This window comes from Camelina sativa, chromosome 4 (assembly GCF_000633955.1).
Source record: "Camelina sativa cultivar DH55 chromosome 4, Cs, whole genome shotgun sequence".
Taxonomy (NCBI): Eukaryota; Viridiplantae; Streptophyta; class Magnoliopsida; order Brassicales; family Brassicaceae; genus Camelina; species Camelina sativa.
Window position 1 is genome coordinate 17,606,406 of NC_025688.1, and position 21,535 is coordinate 17,627,940.

At 31.9% G+C, this 21,535-nt stretch overlaps 5 protein-coding genes and 1 long non-coding RNA gene across 7 annotated transcripts; all 6 read right to left on the reverse strand.

Annotated features, from left to right (window-relative positions):
* Positions 2,522 to 3,289, reverse strand: LOC104780905. Its single transcript, XM_010505447.2, has one exon. The coding sequence runs from the start codon at positions 3,122 to 3,124 to the stop codon at positions 2,663 to 2,665; it is 462 nt and encodes a 153-aa protein (XP_010503749.1). The 5' UTR covers positions 3,125 to 3,289; the 3' UTR covers positions 2,522 to 2,662.
* On the reverse strand, positions 5,702 to 6,130 carry LOC104780906 (uncharacterized protein At3g50808-like). Its single transcript, XM_010505448.1, has 2 exons — positions 5,942 to 6,130; positions 5,702 to 5,842 (listed from the first exon to the last, which is right to left on the reverse strand). The coding sequence occupies exons 1-2, from the start codon at positions 6,128 to 6,130 to the stop codon at positions 5,702 to 5,704; spliced, it is 330 nt and encodes a 109-aa protein (XP_010503750.1).
* On the reverse strand, positions 6,846 to 8,053 carry LOC104780907 (CASP-like protein ARALYDRAFT_485429). Of its 2 annotated transcripts, XM_010505450.2 has the most exons (4): positions 7,982 to 8,053; positions 7,746 to 7,890; positions 7,271 to 7,403; positions 6,846 to 7,178 (listed from the first exon to the last, which is right to left on the reverse strand). In XM_010505450.2, the coding sequence occupies exons 2-4, from the start codon at positions 7,865 to 7,867 to the stop codon at positions 6,978 to 6,980; spliced, it is 456 nt and encodes a 151-aa protein (XP_010503752.1). In that variant the 5' UTR covers positions 7,868 to 7,890; positions 7,982 to 8,053; the 3' UTR covers positions 6,846 to 6,977. The 2 variants fall into 2 exon arrangements, with proteins under 2 accessions (XP_010503752.1, XP_010503751.1); XM_010505449.2 differs by lacking the exon at positions 7,982 to 8,053 and having other exon boundaries at positions 6,847 to 7,178; positions 7,746 to 7,972.
* LOC104780908 (oxygen-evolving enhancer protein 1-2, chloroplastic-like) lies at positions 9,755 to 11,311 on the reverse strand. The gene is made up of 3 exons (XM_010505451.2): positions 10,978 to 11,311; positions 10,434 to 10,727; positions 9,755 to 10,335 (listed from the first exon to the last, which is right to left on the reverse strand). The coding sequence occupies exons 1-3, from the start codon at positions 11,230 to 11,232 to the stop codon at positions 9,874 to 9,876; spliced, it is 1,011 nt and encodes a 336-aa protein (XP_010503753.1). The 5' UTR covers positions 11,233 to 11,311; the 3' UTR covers positions 9,755 to 9,873.
* LOC104780909 (cold-regulated 413 plasma membrane protein 2-like) lies at positions 14,187 to 15,978 on the reverse strand. Its single transcript, XM_010505452.2, has 4 exons — positions 15,654 to 15,978; positions 14,971 to 15,078; positions 14,813 to 14,883; positions 14,187 to 14,709 (listed from the first exon to the last, which is right to left on the reverse strand). The coding sequence occupies exons 1-4, from the start codon at positions 15,833 to 15,835 to the stop codon at positions 14,456 to 14,458; spliced, it is 615 nt and encodes a 204-aa protein (XP_010503754.1). The 5' UTR covers positions 15,836 to 15,978; the 3' UTR covers positions 14,187 to 14,455.
* On the reverse strand, positions 18,876 to 19,864 carry LOC109132600. Its single transcript, XR_002037616.1, has 3 exons — positions 19,766 to 19,864; positions 19,431 to 19,501; positions 18,876 to 19,330 (listed from the first exon to the last, which is right to left on the reverse strand). It is a non-coding gene; the product is annotated as an uncharacterized LOC109132600 (long non-coding RNA).

Consider the following 21,535-nt stretch of genomic DNA (forward strand, 5'->3'; position numbering starts at 1 on the left):
AAAATAAAAATAAAAACACTAAAAAATGAAAGACGCAAATCTTGCTCACCAAACGCAGTCCCAGAGCAAATCAAACATCCATTGAAGCAAAAAATCGAAGGGATGAGAGTAGAAGAAGATGATGAAGAGAGATGAGGTCTCACAATAGTTCTGAGATTTGGATTTGCTCTTAGACTCTCTATTTTTTTTTTTTTGGTTGGGGTTGGTTTTGGGGTTTGTGAAGGATGGGATTCTCGGTCTTTGATTTTTTTTTTTGAAGTCTCATGGGTATCCATAACCCAATAAGATAAACTCGAATAAGACTCTCTAAAATGGGTACCCGAACCATTTAAAACCCATGAAATTTTAACATAATAATCAGATCTTTGGGTTTCTTATTTTTCATGGTCCCGGGTACCCATCGGGTTAAAACCCATTCTTAACATCCCTACCCACACTGATTATTATCTATTATTTAGTAAACGTGTACGATGATTATTTGTTGGATCAGTTGGTAGTAAATATTGTTTGTTTAAACCGCAGGTGGCATGTTCGATGCCATCATTTACCGTTTTTTTTACCTTCTTCCTGCATATAGTATACTTATGTATTAAATTTTAGATATATTAATAATATGTGCCCCAGGTTCAAAACTCTCCTGGATCCGCCACTGGATGAGCTACTCATTGAAACAAGAGATGAACTACGACGAGCGGCTATAATATGAGTAATAAAATAATCAGAAATCCCACACACAAAAAAAAGAAGAAAAAAAATAGAGGATAGAGATGTAAAATTATACCCTTGTGTACTCCACTGCAAACGACAAAGTTATTAGCCATGTATCCATCTCTTCCAAATACGTTAACGTTGGTCCAAGCGTTAGGTGAAAGTAGAACTCCTTGCTTTTCAGCTTTCTGAGAAACAACTTGACAGTGTTTCCCTCTCAAAGACGAGAGAGCCTAGACAAAATCCGAGTCTTCTGAGATAGTTCCCACAATAAGCACTAAATTTGATGGTTCACGATGATCAATCACCCAAAATCAACTTCTTTGTAAATACTCTCTAAAACACAAGATATGCAAGAAATATCTTTAAAATGATCTTATGTAACTAATATATGTTGTAGTCATAAATAAAAATAATATATATTTATGAAAATAAATTATTTCATGGATTACATTTGTTTTTTAAGAAAAATTATAAAAACAAAAAAAAGCAAAGAAATTTCAATTTATATTTGTATTTTTAAATAGTAATTACGCTAAAATAAGTATTTAAAACTCTAAAATGCAATAATTACAATTGTTTGACTAAATTGTATTACTATATATTTATGCAAAATTGAATATTAATAAGTAGCTTTTTAATGTATTTACTTTGAACAAATCTTCTATTGCAAAAGAAAATACATGTTCATAAATTATATGTCAAAAAGCGTGAACAGCACAAAATTTAGTTATGTTCTTACCTAAAATATAACTAAAATTTTTGGATGATAGAAATTTTCTAATAGTTAATTATTTAAAAAAAACAGTTATGGGACATAAATTTTTTTATGGGTAGGGACGAGTTGAAACAGGACAGAACAAGACGGGATGGGACGAGATGTCTTTGTCATTCTAAAATAATTATGTGTAAGTTATATACATGCAATAGTCCAAATTAAAACTAAATAAAATCTGATATTTGGATTTAACACCTTAAAACATAACGCTATCGCTTAAAAACTGCAAAACAATCATTATATATATGATATCGTGCAAAGGATTAACGATGTCTAAACAACATACTTATTTAAATATGTTTTAACATTTATTAAACCAAATATACTACTCAACACTATTTAGAATTTTGAAATTATAAAAAAACACGTAAACCAAAACATTTTATGCTTTTGGAATAACATAAATTAATTATAACATGTGTATCACTTAGTTTGCAATTAAAGTCTTTGGTTAATTTGTTTAACAAACATTACTCTTTGTATATACATTTTACATTTTTAACCCAGTTCAGTGGCTAGGTCAGCCCATTAAGACTACAGATAGAAGTTGGTGGGTTTTTTTTCCCTCAATATTTTGTATATATTAAAGAGGTCGGTTCACATGTAGCAATTAGATAAGAAATGAGTTGCATTCAAAATGTTTTGGGTGCAGTTGAAATTTAAAAGTCTGGATGTACCAATTATTACATTAAGAACTACAAAAAAAATCGAATATATTTATAAATAATAATTTTGTATCGAGTATGCTGAATGATGAAACAATGACATTAAATCTTGAATTTTTTTTTTTGTCTGCACCAATAGGAATAATGGTTTTTAATGGTATATCTGATTTTGGTTTTTAAGAACGCCAAAGTTTTCATCTAAAGTGTGATTAAAGATTTGAGAATTGAGGGCTAAAACGTAAACAAAGCAAAATAGTTCATAACGCGGTGTTGACCAAGAAAAGCCATAGAGAATGGCAGAATGCTATTTGCCTATGCAACTGTAATTTATTTAGTAGCTTTTGAACACTTCATCCACGTGAAGTCAGTCTCTCAAATTTGGCTATTTCTATGTAGTTGTGGATTAAATAGCGAAATCAACTTTATATCTCTTTAAGGTAAAAAAGAAGAAAAGGTCAAAGTTTCTAATTACAAATTTTTACACATTTTACTAACCAAATTTACCCCCTCCCTACTCAGCTATGGAACTCAACTCCACCGTAAACTTACTCCTCCCTTTACCACCACCACCACATCCTCTTCCACCGCAGCTATTTCTCTTTACTCTCTTAACTCTACACTCACCAACAACATCTTCACCGTTATAACTCAAACCGCCTCCACCGTTTTTAGCAAGCGCGGAGCTAGCTTTAACCGCTAAAGCCGCCATTTCTTCAGCTCTTAATGGATGATTAAGCCATGTCAAGGGTAAGACAAAGTATAACTCTCCTGGTCGAAGATCCTCGCTACCAGCAACCGCTAAAACGGCGTCGTCGAAGTCCATATCGTCTGAGTTACAAACGAAGCTCGTAGGATTCTTTTGAAGAATCTGCCACACTTTCACCGGCGTTGAGAACTCTTGTAACGTTCCGTCTGGTAATATCAGCTTCGCCGTCTCCGTTCTCCCAGATTCACGTGAACCGCAAGCTCCCATGTTTTTAGTATAATTTCCTTGTACGTAACCTTTGTGTTTGCCTCTGAATGTAATAACTTGCTGAGTTGACTCGTGACTTTAGAAAGTTTTGTAGATAGATAGATAGATAGATAGATAGAAGGATCAGAAAGAGAAGATTTCGTTTGTGTTTTGAAAGAGATACAAACTACTCGTGGGGCTTTATATATATACAAGAAGAAGAATAAGAACAAGTGAGCCTCGTGATTCGGAAACTTCAAGTAACGTTAGATTTTTGTCGTGTAGTGTTCACAATCAGACAGCACAGCTCACGTAATATTATTGTCTAGCATTAAACTACAAAACTACCCTTATCACTAGGCTTAATATAGAGAAAATTTAAAGGGTATCTTGGGGATCGTGGAGATAAAGTCGTGGCGAAGAAGGAGAGAAGAAAGGAGCAAATTGTCCACGTGGCAAACATAAGAGAGTGTGAGACAGAATCAGAAAGGAGACAAGCTTAGGTGGCCGGAGGTTTGATCTCCGGCGGATGGGGTGCATGAAGCTCGGGTTATGGAGCATCACGTGAAGGCAATAAGGATGAAGCATGGGTAGGGACCAAACGGGTCGGTTCAGGTCCCATTTAGATACATTCGGTTGCGTGGCTCACCTAACTAGAGATTCGGGTCCTCATATTAACTCTATGTACTGTACGTGCATCCATTTTTATTAGTATAATTAATTTTTCGATATATATGAACGTGCATCAATAATGTGAATTCAACTCGGAATTATTGTGTTGTCTATATGGTCCAGAACGCTGTATCGAATTTTTTGTTACGTATTAAATATTTTAAGTAAGATCGATTTGTTGAAGAATATCGCTTTCTGTTGAGCTTTTTTAAAAGATAACTGTTTTTGTAATATCTATAAAGTCGGATCCTTGTGTAACCAAACACAATAAATTAAATCGTAAGCTTCAATTATATGAAGTTACGAACCTCTATTATTCCTTACCACTTTATACTTTTCCCCCAAAAAGAAATCTATTTTAGTTAACTATTTAACTATTTAAATAGATAGTATGTTATGTTTTTTCATATATGTTGTCTAGGATTAGGATCACCCAAGTTTCACCCGAACTTTATTTTCTAGTATGTACGCATGATAATTGAAGACAATAAAAGTGATTTTGTCCGATTTCGTTCTCTTCTGATCTTTTATAAATAATCAGAAAGAACTAGTCTCAATTCATTAGTACATTGCAATAATACGGTGTTTATACTATTGTTTAGTGTGACAGAATGTGCCTGCAATAATGAGACTATTTTCTAAATAATAAAAAATGCGGTGGTTTGGTCGATGAAGATTAGTAAACCAATGCTTTCGATAAAGTCGTGGATAAGGAGCCTCCAAGTTAGCAAAGAAGAATCTTAGAGAGCAGATGGATCGAGAGAGGATCCTCCAAAAGTAAAAGGAAGATCAACAAATCCTACAAAAACATGTTAGCCGATGATAGCCTCCACATTTTTTTCTTTTTAAAAAATTGCTTTCGTCAATTTTTACTATCAAAACAGATATTTTAGTAACATCCTGTATTTATACACAACAAGTTAGTCTTTCATAAAATTTCAACTCGAAACCATGCAATGAACACATTCGACATTTATGCAATGATATAAATATAAACCCTTCAAGTTTTTTTGTCTATATCTTATAAAAGTTATTGATTTTGAATTTCATACTTGTGGTCTTTTTGAGGTAAAATAGACATGTGATATTGGATAATAATAATAATAGTATGTAATTAATAACATGTAAAGTCTTCAGAAACATACTAAGGACTAAGGAGTAAGGACTAAGGGGATCATCACAGACTTCACAGTCAATCATACACACGCGTACAAAAACTACTAACTTCGATGGTACGATATCTTGATAGGTTGATAGTGAATGGTAAGATGCAGTAATTTGAAATAAATTGGATAATTAATATAACAAATTTATTTCAATCACTACATATCATTGATATGAGAGGTTGATAAATTGAGTGTTGTTAACAAATTTATGGTGTGCTGTCCCACACGCCAATATAATTTATTTTATTTTGGTTCATCAAGTCTATTGAATTCTACATGTTTCAATTTTTAAACACAGACAAACTTATAGTATTTAATTACACATTCGCATGAACAATTAATACAAGGAGATTCTGATAAGTAAGCAACACAATGAATTATCATTATTTCCACGTGAAACACATTAAACTATTTATACTTGTCGTTAAACTATTCTAAATTAGAGGGTTACGAAACTTGTTTAGTCATGAAACACAAAACTACANAAAAAAAAAAAAAAAAAAAAAAAAAACTAAAACAGTCCAACCAAGAAATAAATAAAATAACTCTTATTAAGATTATATGATTTAAACATGCATAATTTGTTCTAATATTGAATTCATGTTTTCATAATAAATTCATCTATTAAACCTTAAAAAGAGAAAAGAAAAAGCAAACATGTTATACACATGTCTAAAATCTCAGATAAAAAACTCATAAAATACCAATAAAATCATCGATATATATATAAATCGTTTTGGAATTTGAATTGAAACCCTAGCTAGAAGAATGGAGCTCTATGTGGACTCCCTTTTCTCCTATGTCGTTTCTTCTTCACCGGTTCAACAGTCTCTTCCGAATCATCAGTAATCTCTAAATTCTCCATCAGATCATCAAGTTGTGACCCAAGAATGCTCCTTAACTGTCAAATTTTACGATACACAATGTTAAACATAAAAACAAAAAGTATTACGGACTTTAAAAAATATAAGAACCAAAACAAGACAAATAATATATATACCTTGCATTCCATTGAACAGAACAAAGCAGAAGAAGCAGCGTCAAGTTCCCATTCACAAACTTGGCATCTACGCGAAACATTGTTTCTAAAACGATGATTATCATCACCACGTCTCTGGTTTATATAAACGATCGGAAACCCGTTGATTTTATATGTATGTATATTACATAAATCCATGTATCTTGACATCGTCTCTTTTTTAACTCCTGTCTGGTACGAACTTCTATACGTCTGCATACAATGTCATCAAACACACAATAAATCATTGTTAGATTTTGTTTTTTTGACCAATGTGGGAACATATATAATAATAAAGCAAAAAAATTGAAATTATTATAGAAGAAATTGTTACTTGAATCAAAGTGTGGCTTTTGTGGTCGTTCTCTTTGTAGCAAGTATAGCAAAAAGGTGTGATCATACAATCGCAACAGAAGTAACATCGTTTTTGTTTGGGGTGTTGATTGCATGATTCATAGAAAACCTTCGCCTGCATCATCTCAATAAGCCATCGATGCTTTCTGATGCAGCTTAGAACTTCAACAGTTTCTTCCATACTTTCTACCATTATAGGACCGATATGTGTTTATGGAAGCAATTCAATTTTTTACTTGTGTAACTTTTTTTGTAATAATGATGTTCTTCCTCAATTTTTTTTACTTTTATAGAGCAATATAGAGTTTCCAAAATACTGATTAGGATCTTTTCCAAAACAGAACAGGAAAACGTGAGAGCTTCTCTTTAATCTGAAATTGGTGAGATTATTGGGCTTATATTAAGGTTGGAGAAAGTCTCGGGCCATTAAGGTTTTCAAAATAAACTGCTACTTGAAACGTCGTCGTTCCATTATAACTATTATATCACATAGAAATTATACAATGCAATTGCAATGTAAATAATAATAGATCAAACACCATTTTGTTGTAAAGTTATATAAACTGGTAAAATTTATTTCATATTAACAGACATGACTAGAGAGTTGTATGTAAACTGTACATGATCCATGTCCTATGATTATGATTCCTATCTGTAGTTAATGTTAATAGTATAAAGAAGGCAAACTCCAAAAATTGAAAAGAGCTGAAGCAAGTAACAGAAACCAACACAAGAAAGCCAATGCGGCCGAGACTTGGTATTGGTTACAGAGGCTACCATGACAGGCTTGTCCACCCGCAGAGGAAAGCAGTTCTGCTGCACTAGCTATAGAACAAGCCATACCCAAAGAGAGAAACGAGAGTACCTGTTACAACAATGAAGAGGATCACACCATTAAGAAGAAATCACATATCTGTCTTTCCGGGTTTAGGAATATGAGAGGCAAACTCAGCTTACGAAATCACCGGCGACGACGATGGAAATTAGTCTAAATTCTTGAGGAAGAAGTTTCACTAAGACAGAGTATGTATCGGTTAATGCAAGTAAGATGCTCCATGGAGTTACAACTGCCATCACAGTCGCCAAATAGCTATAACACAAACAGATGAGGACACATATTAAAATCAGTCCTTGTGAATTGGTTTAATTCACCAAATCAACAACTAACTAAACAATCAGAAACCATAACACCAAACCAAACCCTAAGAAACAAAACTTTTGATTCAATCAAAACCCCAAACTCAATATATTTGATTCAAACTTCAAAATTCTAGCAAATTAAGGTATTGATTAAACAAGCCCATATCAAAAGTTTACTCCTTTTTTTTTTATTTTGATGATCAATTAATCAATTCGATAGTTAACGAAGAAAATTACAGAACCCAGAACCCAAAATCCAAAATTTAACAAGAATTCGAGGGGAAGTTTTTACCAGAAGGTGTAGAAATCGTAATCGACGCACATGAAGATCAACGAAGCAGCTGAGAAAATGGTTTGGCCGAAACGGAGAGCCAAGCTGGCGCTAGAGCCGAATGATCCCGGCACATTCTCCATCCGATTTCAAACCTACTTCGGCTCTTCATCATCATCCACAAGCAAACTCCTCAACTCATTTTCTCCAGAAGAAAAAACAAAAAAAAAAAAGAGAGAAAGGCAAAAAGGTCATACCTGTAAACGCCAAATGGACCTTGTGTGTCCGTTTCCTCTTTATTCTTCTCTTTTTCTTTGCTCTGTTTTCACAAAATAAATTACTTTCATAAACTAAATATAATAATAGTAATACACTCACATTTTTGTAAGTCTTCTTTGTATTAAATATTTTACTTTACCAAAGCTTTTAAAAATAGTTCAATATTAATGAGAATATATTTGCCAGTCAAAAAGCCTTTTTGCAACTTTAATTAATTGGGTCATGTTTACCGAATTATAAAAAGATGGAATTATGTATTTAGAAAGAAATATTTTTGCATAAGATTTTTCTGTGATTACTCTTAATAATACAAAAAACGCAATTATTATCAAGAAACAGATGGAAACAAAACTGGCTGTTTTTAGTTGTTGATTCTGATTTATTTATATAATTGGTACTTCGTGTCATGATGACTTCTTTTTTTTTTTTTTATTGTGAGTGTATTCAAAGTTCAAACTACTAAATTTAAAACATTTTCATTTTAAAATACTTTCTTATTATACAATTTGAATTCTTGTGTACCTAAATTGACACTCTATGTGCTGGTATCATTAACAAACGTAGTCCGACCAACATAATAATAAAAATTTTAGTCAACTTATGTAATTATTATAAGCAGAATAAGGCAAAAACAAATACATTATACTAAAAACATACCATCACTCACACCCAACTCAATTTCACCTAAACAGCTAAACTCTAATCGTATCATATATAAATAAAGAATAAAAACAACTTAAGTTGTAACCTGTAGTTTTCACACAACTTGTAGTTGTAACTTGTTAACTAATACGTAACTCAAACTTCGTTGTCTCGTTCCAGCTTTCCAACCCATGTTCTATTTGTTACGGTTCATTAAACTCGCATGTATGTAGTAATTAAGGAAGTGATTAAACTAAAACTTTATTTCTCAGATTTATTTGCTGATATAGATTAATCGAGAATTGATTTTCATTAAAATGAAGATGAGTTTCCACAATTTTACAAGAGTTACAAAATTATAAAAATTACTCAATTTGACCATGCCAAACCCTTTTGGATCTCACATCCTTTAGTTATCTTACCACCCAAGTCGGTACCAAAACTATTGTATCCAAAAAAAAAAAAAAACTATTGTATCACAACATAATACTCCAAAATCTTTTTGAACTTAACCATAAATCTCACAAAATCACCTATGATTTTTTTTCTCAATATTAAAAACTTCAAAATAATTGAAATATCTTAAAGTTAACTGAACTATTTTCAAATCTAAAATTCATCAAATTAATTAATAAATCTAATATTATTTTTTACTACAAACACAAAATATCCTTCTTTGTGTACCTTGCTTTTCACGTAGTGGATAATCCACCGATATGCCTTATATAAGCATTCCAAAATTCGGCAAGTTGATTTTGGCTATAATAGAAATAAGATGGTGAACAATGTTTTAGAAGGCGCCTTTACTCACCAAAACGCACCGCTCGTTTATCTGATTATCATATTATATATGAACTAATTTGATAACAAACACACTCCGACCTCATAATATTAATACAAATAAAACTTAATCCACTTTCTATTTATAATAAGAAATAACGTCAATAACGAAAATAATTCGACACATTTTCAAGTCCTACACTACAAATTCCAATTTTCATGATACACCATAACTTGTAATACGTTATTACTCTATTCGGCCGCTCGTTCCAATCTATGTTCCATTTGTTACGGTTCATTTAAGTTGCACGTAACTTCAAAGAAATTGATTTAACTAAAACTTGATTTCTCGAATTATTCACTGATCGATATATATTTTATTTATCGACCATTAGTAATTTATACTGAAAAATAAAAGGTTTCAATACAAGATCACAAATTATAAAAATCACTCAATCTGACCGTACCAAACCCCCTGGATCTTCACATCTTTAGGTACCTTAGCACCCAAGTCAGTATCCGACGGCTGAAGACTCTCAAACACTCCGATCACTTCACCTGTCTCCGGTTTGCTCTTTGTGATCTTCAATGTGATATCTCCAACAGACGCTGCTGTGTTCTTGACATTTTCCTTCGACAGCTCTTCCTCGTCTCCTCTTCCTCCCGCAGGCAAAGCCACTGCATTATCATACCCAGTGGATCCACCACGACCCTTTGGGTCCAAGAAGGACGAGCCACGGTATGATGGAACTAAGAACTTTCCACTGAAGTTTTCGGGTTTGCCTGAAGCCTCGAGCTGCTTAACCGTAAAGAGGAAGGGAACCCTTTCTCCTCCTGGAAGCTGAACTGTGACAGCTGCGTAATCGATCCCATCTGCTTCCTTGAACTTCACGCTTCCGTCTGAACCAACCTATAGTCAAATGACAACAATTCAAATTGACTTTAGTTTCTCTTGCGGTAGAAGCAAGAACGATAAACTGAGATTGGATCAAGTAATTGAAGACTAACCTCGAAGGGTCCTTCGATCTCATCGAGCGTGTAAGTGAGACGGGTCATGAGCTTGGTGTTTTGGAAATCCGGCGGCGCGTTCTTGCTGACGCTCTCTGCCTTGACGGTAAAGGAAGTGGGCTCAAAACAGAACTTCTTGCCTGTGTACTTACCAGGTTTGAACGAGAAAGTCTCAGAGCCACCGTCGATAGTAGGACACTGGTTCGCCGTACCGGTTCCCTTAACCTCCATGTAAGTCTTGCTCTGTATCTCGTCGTACGTTAGCCTCTTTGGTGCTCCCTCCGCACTTGCCCCCTTCATGTCCCATAAAATAATCTTAAAAATACTAAATCTTCCAACTAAACATGCAATTTAATCTACATAAATTGCTGTGGCATAACGAAACCACCTAAATGCTCAAATTGATTTTGATACGCACTAAGACAAAGTAGCTTAAGCTATAAGCCCTACCTAACACAAGTACACAACTTTTCAAGTTTGTTTCTTCGATAATATAGATTTTGTTAAGTTTGTGAGAATAATGAGTATATAGAGTTATATATACCGAGACGACAAGAGCAGAAGTGGCGAGAGTGAAACCAGCGATCTTGGCGGCTTCTGAGCATTTTCCAGCGAAGTCTTTCAGGTCAGACTGGAGAGAACAAGTGCGCCTGGCAGATGAAGACTCCAGACCAAAGGACTTGGCCACGGTTTGGTTTGATCGGAGATGAACGTTGCGAGAAGGAGAAGAAGAAGAAGAAGAAGCGGCGATCTTAGCCGGTTGAAGAAAAGTTGCGGCGGCTTGGAGAGAAGTTGCCATGGCGACAAGACAAGACTCAGATGTCTGTGTTTTGGTTGAGTTGATAATGCGAAGTTGAGTAGTAGTAAAGTAATAATCAGAGGAGAGATTTCGTTTCGCTAAGATAAGGTCGGATAAGTTTTTTAAATTTTCCTTTGGATTTGTTTTGAGGTATGGCTGATTGGTAGCCACGTGTCTATAGCTGATGTGGAAATTTCAGATACTGTACCAATATGAATTTAATGACGTGGACATAGCAAAAAACAATCGGAATAATTATTATGTCTCTGGAATATACAAGATCTTCTTGCTGCGATTTGGTTATTGCAACGATTCAAAACCGGTCTGGAACAAACCACAGGAGGAATAACCAACTATTCGGTTATAATCCTCGCCATATGCTTTAACCGGTCCGTAACATTTGATATTGAAACGCACAACAGGTAGCAATAGCACATTAGTTCTTTTTTATTCCGAGTCAAAACATAAGTTTAACACAAAATAAAAACAATTCTCTAATTTTGTCTAAAAACAATGGATACATTGAAAAGATGAGGACTGTTTATTGGCTAGATCAAACCAAGTAATACAATATGAAAATCATTGGTTAAGATAAGAAACATGATTGGAATGTAACAACACATACTACAAAATCAATTAAAAGCTTTATTTGATTATCCTCAAAAACATACAAGAATCAAATTTACAAGTGACATCTATCTATCAGAAGTTCCGCCCATCCACTTTAATGAACCATCCTACAGCCTTTTCTCGTTCCGCAGCTTGGGATTGAAATCACACATCTACGGCAATAACAAATAGCCAAAAAATCATATACATACCATGTCAAAAAGCCAAAAAAACAGAGTACATAAAGTTGGATTTGTATTATCAATGAAAATCAATTCTACACAAGGTGATACCTAGCAAATATACATTCACCAAAACACAAATTATTTGATAAATATTGTAATTCAATACGATCAAATAAATAAGAATATACAATAAAATCTGAATCATATGCGATTGGTTATAAGAAAATAAATTGTAATAAATTAAGAAATGAGGGCATTCAGAATGAGTAGGAGGTATATATTCATCATGAAAATCAGATGACAATAAAACAATCCTCATCATGCCTTTATTTTTCTTCTTTCAATTTTCCAAAACAATAAATCAAAAACAACTTTGAATACATTAACCAGGAAAAAAAAGAAGGGATTCCTCTCAGACAAATGCCTCGTTTGTCCCCATGATTTAATGAATGGATTTCATCGGACTCGTCATCTATGTTTCTTCATCACTGAGAAACCCCTTCTTCTTTTTTTTTTTTTTACTAAAACTCGTATATCTAAGATCGTTATTAAAACCAAAATCCTAGACTAATGCTATGAAATCGAAAACAAAACTCAACAAGAAAACAGACATCGTAAAAAAAAAAAAAAATATGAGAGACTGCGATTTTAATTTGTGATGAACTCAGAGTTCGGAGATGACTTTATGATTTATAAACGGCGGAGAGAGGACTCTATTTATAAGGAACCGAACTAGGGTTAGGGTTTTAGGACGTTCCCCCTTACTTATAAACGACATGAAGTTTAATTAATTTAATTTCAAACAGCGTGTAGTTCTCTTACTTATAAGGATTTAAAACGCTACTCATTGCGCACGTGAATACCTGAAATAGTTTGGTTAAAGAATATGACTAATATATCATGGTTTTTGTGGTTTTTAACCATGGTATAAGTGTGTTTTTGAGTCTATTGATTTGTTTTCTAGGTTGTTTTTGAGTCTTTATAGGTTTAGGTATTCATTGGTACGGATGGAACACAAGGGAGCTAAAAGAGGATGATTTGGAGCATAATCAAAGCATGAAGGCTGATCAACGAAGCTCGAAGACGAGATCAAGACTATGCATCGACCGATGCAGTTGCCACAAACCAAACGGAAGTTGTTTCCACAAGCTTTAGACGATTTACAAAATTTGCCCAAGTTTCTCTTATTTGCAATTAAGGCTCAAGGCGTGTTTTAGAGTTTTAATAGGATTTTTATGGTCATTGTTTAGACCTAAGTTTTATTCTACAACCAAAAGAGATATTGAGAGCTTTGGGAGAGACATCTGATTTCATCTGTAGAGAGAAGATTCTTGAACTCCTTTCTTACTTCTTAATATCAATTGCTTATTATTCAGAAAAGATGTTTTGTTCTACATTGAATATGTCTCAGTAGTTTGTTTGTTAGGTTAAGGGTTTTTCATAGAGTTTTTATGGTGCATTAGATCTGATATTTTAGGATTCATTATCTTTTATGATCTTCATCTTAGGTTGTTCTTCATATTAATTTTTGATTGATCACCTAGAATTAATACCTAGGAAAATAAATTGATATGAGAATATAATTGATTTTCCTGATAAAACTTTTTGATGAACAAAATTATTTCTTGCAAAGAGATTTGATTTAATAATTTTATGAACAATCTAAACTTGTTTTTAAAGCTGATTTTTAACCTTGAATTTTGCAAAGAGATTTGGATTTTCTGGTTTTAAATTTAGATAATATTTGCAGTGAGAACTGATTTATTTTACAAGAGTGTTTAGAGTTCTAGATCTGATTTTTAATTGCTTGAATCCTATTATTTGACTGATTTAATATTTCATAAATTCCTGAGAATTTCCCTAGGCCTAGCTCTTTGATCCCTTGAATTTACAACACCTTTAAATTCTGTTTTTGCATTGTTTTTAATTTAATAATTTGATTTGGCATAATTAAAAGATTAATAATTTATTGTGTGATCTAGAATCTCTGTGGATTTGACCCCTAGAATATTACAACTGCAAAACTGTTAGTATCATTAGAGTATTATAATTTGAGCATATGAGTGACCTGTCTGACTCTGCGGTGGATTTAATTTACACAAAAAAGAAGCCTAGTTTTCTAATTTATAAAACAGAGTGTATCGTTTATACGAAACAGAATCCATAAGCAATTTTTTTTTTACACAGAATATATATTTGAGAACGTTTGTTTTTCTTACACTAGGGTAGGTAGACAAACAAAGAGTTGAAGAATGAGATTCTGGAAACATTGACTAGGTATGTCCGTATGTAACATAATCAGAAGAAAAGAACACCAAAGAGATTCTTGCTCTGCTCGAGCTCGACGATGTAATACGCACGAAGTTTATTGGAGGCAGACGAGAGCAAGAAACACAGCTTTGCAGAATGGGAAGTAAAATGAGAGATGATTATGTGACACGGACGATTAGAGCCCAAACGGGGTAGACCAAAAGAAGGATGATCCCTAAAGTGTTCGACACTCCACGGGGCTGTGTGAACGAATTCCTAAACCCACCTGATGCTCGGATATGTTCTTGAAGAAGGTAACATCCGATGAAAAGGTTGATAACAGTACCAATCCAAGTTCCACGTATATGGTGAACAAGGAAATGTGGAGCAGCTACTAGCAGAAGGATCAAAGAACCCGGCATCTCAAGCCAATCTGCCAATTTCAACAACCACAACAACAAAAAAGTTTGAGACTTGAGATTTGTTTCAGCGATTAAGAAGGCACAACAACAAGACTTTTATGAAGAATTAATCACCTGGGAAATGCTTAGGGAAGAAAAGTCTGAGTACAACTGCAACGAAAGCAATCCATTTCCCAACATCTCCACTGATCATAACATCAAAATGAAAACTTTCAATTCAAATTTTATAGACTATTTTGTGCTCAACCTGCAATTGTTGGTTGTTTGTTTACCTGAGAAAGTTAAAGATGACACTAGGAAGGCTAAGGAAGATGTATGGTATTAAGAGTGATGTAAGCATCTTGGTTTTCCAATTAGTACGATCCAATATCAACAAGTATCTGCATCCAAAAATCACAAAAAACAAAACAAACAAAAAACGTTAAAGAAACATGGAATAACCAAGAATTACTGTAAATTGCAGCACAAGTAAGACAAAAATAAGCCCTTTTCAAGTCTGTGGTCTCTTAGTTTGAACCAATCAGATATAGTACTAGAAACACTAGGATTACAGCACATGTCCATATAGTTTCAACCAATCTCAGAGATACTAGAAACAGTGGTATTACTGCAAATGTCCACAAATTAACAGAGAAGTGAAGCCAAAGTTATTCATTTTTGAATTGAGCTAACAGTAAGAATCTTACTGTAAGATTGAATTTTTCTTGGATTAATGTTTCAATAACAGAGTAACAAATCAGGTTGAATGATCATCAATCAGAGAGTCACTTGCATAATCAGTAACCACTGATCTCGAATTGACCCCAAAAAAAGAAAAAAAGAAAAAAATCAGCTTTTTTCGATTTCAACATGTAAACAAGTCACAAAATTAACCAAGTCATCGACTTGTCGAAGAACCCCCAGGAAAAAAAATCAGAGATGAATGGCGAATTGAGGAAAAGAATGAAAACTTTACATGGCAGAGAAGGAAGCGGTGAATTTGAGAAAAGAAACAGCGAAGGCTAATCCACCACCGAGCTCATAAACATCGGCAAACAGTTTCTTCGCTGCGATCTTGAGTTCCTCTACGTCGGAATTGACCAGAGACAACGTATCAAGGTCCTCGGTCTTCATCGCTAGGTAATCCACACGCCCCATTAATTCGTTGTTCTTCCTCCTTCCTCCCTCACGCAGCCCGAATCAAATCGATCTTCGTTGTTTCGAATAACAATCAAGGTATCTCTCAGTCTCAGATTGTCTTCTGCTTTTTTTTTTTCTTTGTCCCAATTTGTTTTTTAGTTTTTGGTTCTATTCAATCGTTCCTGGTTTATCGCCGCAAACCGATATGCGTCATGACGTGTAATTTTCTGATTGGATAATAAAGTTATTAGGTGAAGAGAATATTAAACCGACATGTGTCAGTTTATTCGGTTTGACCCCTAGTCCTTTGATTTTGCGCGTTTCTTTAGCTGCGTTGCGTGCCTTTATATTGTTTTCTTTGTTAGATAAGCTCGTTATTTTATATACACTACAACAAAAATGAGCTTCGGTCCCACACGAATAATGGTATTAAAGAGTTTTAGCAGACGAATAATGGTATTAAAGAGTTTTAGCAGTTTTTATGCGTTATGGTAGATTAACCTATTATAGTGCTAAAAATCTGTTATTTTATATTATTAGGTATTTCTCCACGTAACGCGTGGATTGTGGTGTAGTTGGCACTTTCTTATTTTTTTGGTCTTTTTCGTTTTTTCTTTTGTATTATTTCGTTTTAATTAGGCATATACGGGCTTCACTGTCAATTGTATTTATACACTATATGTTTATACCATTTCGTTTAGATGTGTATAATTGTGGTGTTTATTTTTTATGAATTATGAGGATGTTGTTTCTTGCTTTTGAGGATCCAATCTTATCATTGATTGATATTGTTCCCAATACATTTATTGTATTTTAGATTTTCTAATTAAATGCTTATGTAAACTCTTCATATGTTGATGTTACAATAATAAGTTATTTTTTAAAAATAATTATATTCCGTGTAAGTGATTATGTTTGTATGCCCATGTTTTGGTCTAATATCAATAAGATCATTTCTGTTTTTCTTTAGTTAAGCAAATAATGGGTCGAATTATGGTGTTAATAAGTAATATGAATTCTTATGTATATATATTGTATATATGTGACTATAAGTTTAGCTAACTAAAAAATTCTGTAATATTTAAATATAATCTTGAACATATATATATATATATATATTTATTATTTGTGGGAGGAATGTACGGAATTATTGGATAGAAATTATTTTGAGTTAAATGACCTTTTATGCCTTTAAAGTGAGTTAAATATTAATACATTTTTATATGTGTCTTGACCTTTTTAAAAAGGAATACCAAGTGTTTCCTTCCAAATTTGAAGTGACATAGTATTTTAGTTTTCTTATATGATTTTATGAACTTCAATGTAAAGGTTTTTCAAAGTAATAAGTAAACTCACACTGATAGAATTATAAAATTTGGAGAAATGTTTATTTCGATTAATCATCTGCTCTTTTAAATATATTAAATAAGTATGTTGTTGTTCCTACAAATAGGACAACATATATTATAGTTTAACCATGGAGTTAAGCAATAGAAATGGAACTTGTGATCGCAAGACAAAATGCTTATATATATTATGTTACACATTGATCGTTTAAAAATGAATAGGAACATCTAATTCTCAAATAAAGTTGATTTTTTTGTTAAAACCAACATATGTGAATTTAAATTTAACTATGCAAATTTAAAAAATAAATATGAATAGATTAGAAAGGCAAGAAATATAAAAGAAATATTTTATTTTTATATAAATAAAATAAAAATTGAAAACAATGTTAAATATATATAATACTTTCTAAATTAAAATATAGAATCAAACTCTTACAAGTTACAACACATATGAGATATAACAACATTTGATATTGGTGGGAGAGGAGGAGAGAATGATTACTATAAGATGATAATCCAAATTAGATAATGGAGATGAATCTTTAAAAAATAGAACAATGTAATATCTATATATATATAATACTTTCTAAATTAAAATATAGAATCAAACTCTTACAACACATATGAGATATAACAACATTTGATATTGGTGGGAGAGGAAGAGAGAATGATTACTTATAAGATAATAATCCAAATTAGATAAAGGAGATAAATCTTTTAAAATAAGAACAATGTAAAATATATATCATGTAGTCTCTAAAATTAAAATTTAGCATTAACAATTTACAATGATATTTCATTTTTTTTTTAAACCCATACAACAAAAATAAGAAATCAAAAATAACAAAAAAAAAAGAAAAATGATTTGAGGTATTGTAGAAGAGAATGAGAGAATGTGAAAATGAGATAGTAAAAGAATGCCAATATTAGAGAATGAGAGATTGAGAGAATGCTTATTTATATGATAAGAAATGAAGGAAGTTACATTTAGAATTATGGAGTTACAATAATAATTTATTGTATTTGAATAAAATTGAGTGGTAGAATATGATTAATGCATAATTTATTTTATTTTCAGTTATAATTTTATTTTAATGTTTGAGTTAAATGTATTGTATTTATTGGGTCTTAAATATTGTTTAAAGCAATTAGAAAGCAAATAAAAAAATAAAAATAAAAAAAAGTATTAAATGAAAATCAACCAATAAGGAGAGACCAAAACCTTATTTTTATATATATGATTAACTAGCTCTTAGTTTGTTCTATTATGTTTGTTTTTATAGCAAACATTTCGTGATATGTAACTTGTAATGATAACAAATTATATGTGCTGGTGGATGTTGTTTCCTGATATTATGGTTCTCGAATTTAACACTATAGTAGCACAAAATACTTGCTATGGGAAAGTGTTATATAGCGGTTTCCTTTTGCTATTGTGTAGTTTTAATGGCTACTATACCTTGCGATACCATCATTTACAATAACATTTATCAATTGCGGTTTAATAATGTATTTCAGCATTTTTCTCATGCTATAATATAAGATTTCTTGGCTTTTATTTTGTACTATGTAATATTTATCATGACACTGAGAAAATTCTGTTTATATTGCAATTTGGATCTATATTTAACCTATATTGCATATATATTGAGTTGCATAATAATTTGTTATTTGAAACATTGAATTGCACAAAATGCAATTAGCTTTAATTTATGAAAGACAATGACTCATAAAAACAATCATATTACATAAAGTTAACTTAACAAAATGTAAACATCAAATGAACTAACAAAAACATGAAATCGCTCTAAGAGTGGTTACCATGCCATTATTATTCAAAGAGTCTTGCGGTTTGAGGGCTCTCCTTTCTCTACTTTTGGGCGTTTCTTACCAGTGTTGTTGCGTGTATCCTCCACAATGTTTCTCCAAACTTGCTTGTATAGTGGATCAATGTCTTCTTCCTCTAGTTCGATGCGTATTAAGTAGCCTAGGTGAGCACAAGACCTTCTAAACTCTAGCTTTGTTATCTTCTTCAGTTCATCATCCGCATCAGTTTGTTGATCGTTGATTGCTTGTTGTTGTGTATGTTGTCTGAGTGTTGGTACAACGTTCTTAGCGGAGAGGCTGCATATGAGTCATTTACCTTCCATTTAAGTAACAATTTCTGCAGTACCATATATGATATTGTTTAGATATGTTTATTTTTAATCAACAACCATAACAATCAAAAGAAAATAAGATAATTCAATATAAAAGAATACAACCTTTGATTGAATGACGAACCTGTGATATCTAGATCTGAAACCTGAAAATGAATAGATCTGTCAACAAGAATCTGCAAAACACCATAAACAATCTCAACAGTCAAAATATTAACAAAAACCTGTTTTTATATTTCTTAAATCTAATAATAATGACTATCAGTGTTGGATTTTATTGAATATCTCCAAAAAAACTAATTCCAAATTGAAGCAGTAACTAATATAATGTCGTAATACTCAGATCTACTTCATCAAACAATAAATGAAAATCCAGATTTCTTTTTGAAACAAAGAATCAGAAGATTCGAGAAACAAGCAATAGAAAGAGAAAATAAAACCTTTAGATTCAGCGATGGTGAAAGAGATGATATGAGTTCCTTTTTAGATTCAATCTGTGTTTTTTTTGGTGTTTGAAGATGGTGAAAGAAGCTTCCAGATTGAGAGTTTATTAGGTTTCCTTGGAGAAAAGTAGATATCGAGATGATGAAAAGTTAATAAAAAAAGAGCTGATTAATGACCGTTAGATTTATTCTAATCAACGGTAGATATGAATAATTTAGTGATCCACACCTTAATCAATTAGCCAACGAGATAATTGTTTCACGATTTGTATGTTATTAGTATAGTATTTTGTTATTTTTCTTTGTATTAATTTTGGAATATGGTGTAACAATTAAATAAAAATTAAAGTTTCAAATGGTAAAGCTAGTTTAATTTAAAATTTAAAATTTTAAATTGAAAATTATATTTTTACATTGTTAATTTGTGTAGAATGCTTTCAACTAAGAGATTTAGGGTATAGGGTTTGGGGTTTATATCTTATATTACTATATGATTTAAATATTTATATATAATGCTAACTAATATTAATAATTCATAATTATGTACAAATATACATAAAATTATATTTTTACATTGTTAATTTCATGTTTCATATATTGGTGTATAATGCTTTCAACTAAGAGATTTAGGGTATAGGGTTTGAGGTTTATATCTTATATTACTATATATATGATATAAATATTTCTTTTTAATGTTAATTAATATTAATAATTCATAATTGTTTCATCAATATTTATTTATTGTTAATATTTGTTTATCTTATTTTCTTAATTTTTTCAAAACTATTTGGTTTATTTATCTATTGATGTTAATTTTGTATATATCCAAATTATTGCCCGTAGCTAATAATTATAACTAACGTTTTTAAAATTGGCTTATTATTATTATTATTATTATTATTATTATTATTATTATTATTATTATTATTATTATTATTATTATTATTATTATTATTATTTTATTTTTTGAACAACCAATTTGGCTTATTATCTTTCTATATATTTTTTTAAATAAATTTCAAACATGTTAAAAAGAAAAATTAAATAACTTGTCCCATTTAAATTAATATCTCAAACATATAAATTCTGATTCAACCTTATTATCCAAAAATAAAAACAAAGGGACAAAGACCAGTGTATGACACAAAACAACACAAAGTACTCATGTCTTTAAACTACAAAACATGTTCCCCACTGGGAAACATCACTTGTCCTCATCCATTCCTGCTGAAAAAAAAAAATTAGTCAGTAGTTGTTATTGTCATCATATTTTGCACACATGTAAAATTAAAGTATATACCCACCATTACAATTTTATCTTCTGGCCAGGCAAGACAAGATCCATGTGCATCTTCCATATATTCGATTTCAGGAGTTTGCCTCCAAACTGCAGCATCTTTAACAATCACAACATCCACCCATACTCGACAAGCATTAGGCCCCAACTTAACGTGATGTACCTGTTGATCAGGATCACTAGACGACCAACGTCCTTCAGCAACAACGCGATTCTTTCTGGATATATCCATCAACTTGCATTTTTGATTTTCTTTGTTGGCGAGACGCTTCAAGAACAACCAGCAAAAAATAATTTCAGAAAGCAGCAACTAGCAAAAAATAAATCCATACAACAAGAACAACCACAACCAATTATGTACCTGTGATTTCTGACGAGGAGATGCCCCTGTCAGAGATGGTTTTGTTTTGAATAAAGGTTTCTTCAAAGGAGCTTTTGGGGTTTCTGGAGACTTGTCCTCCTGATAACTT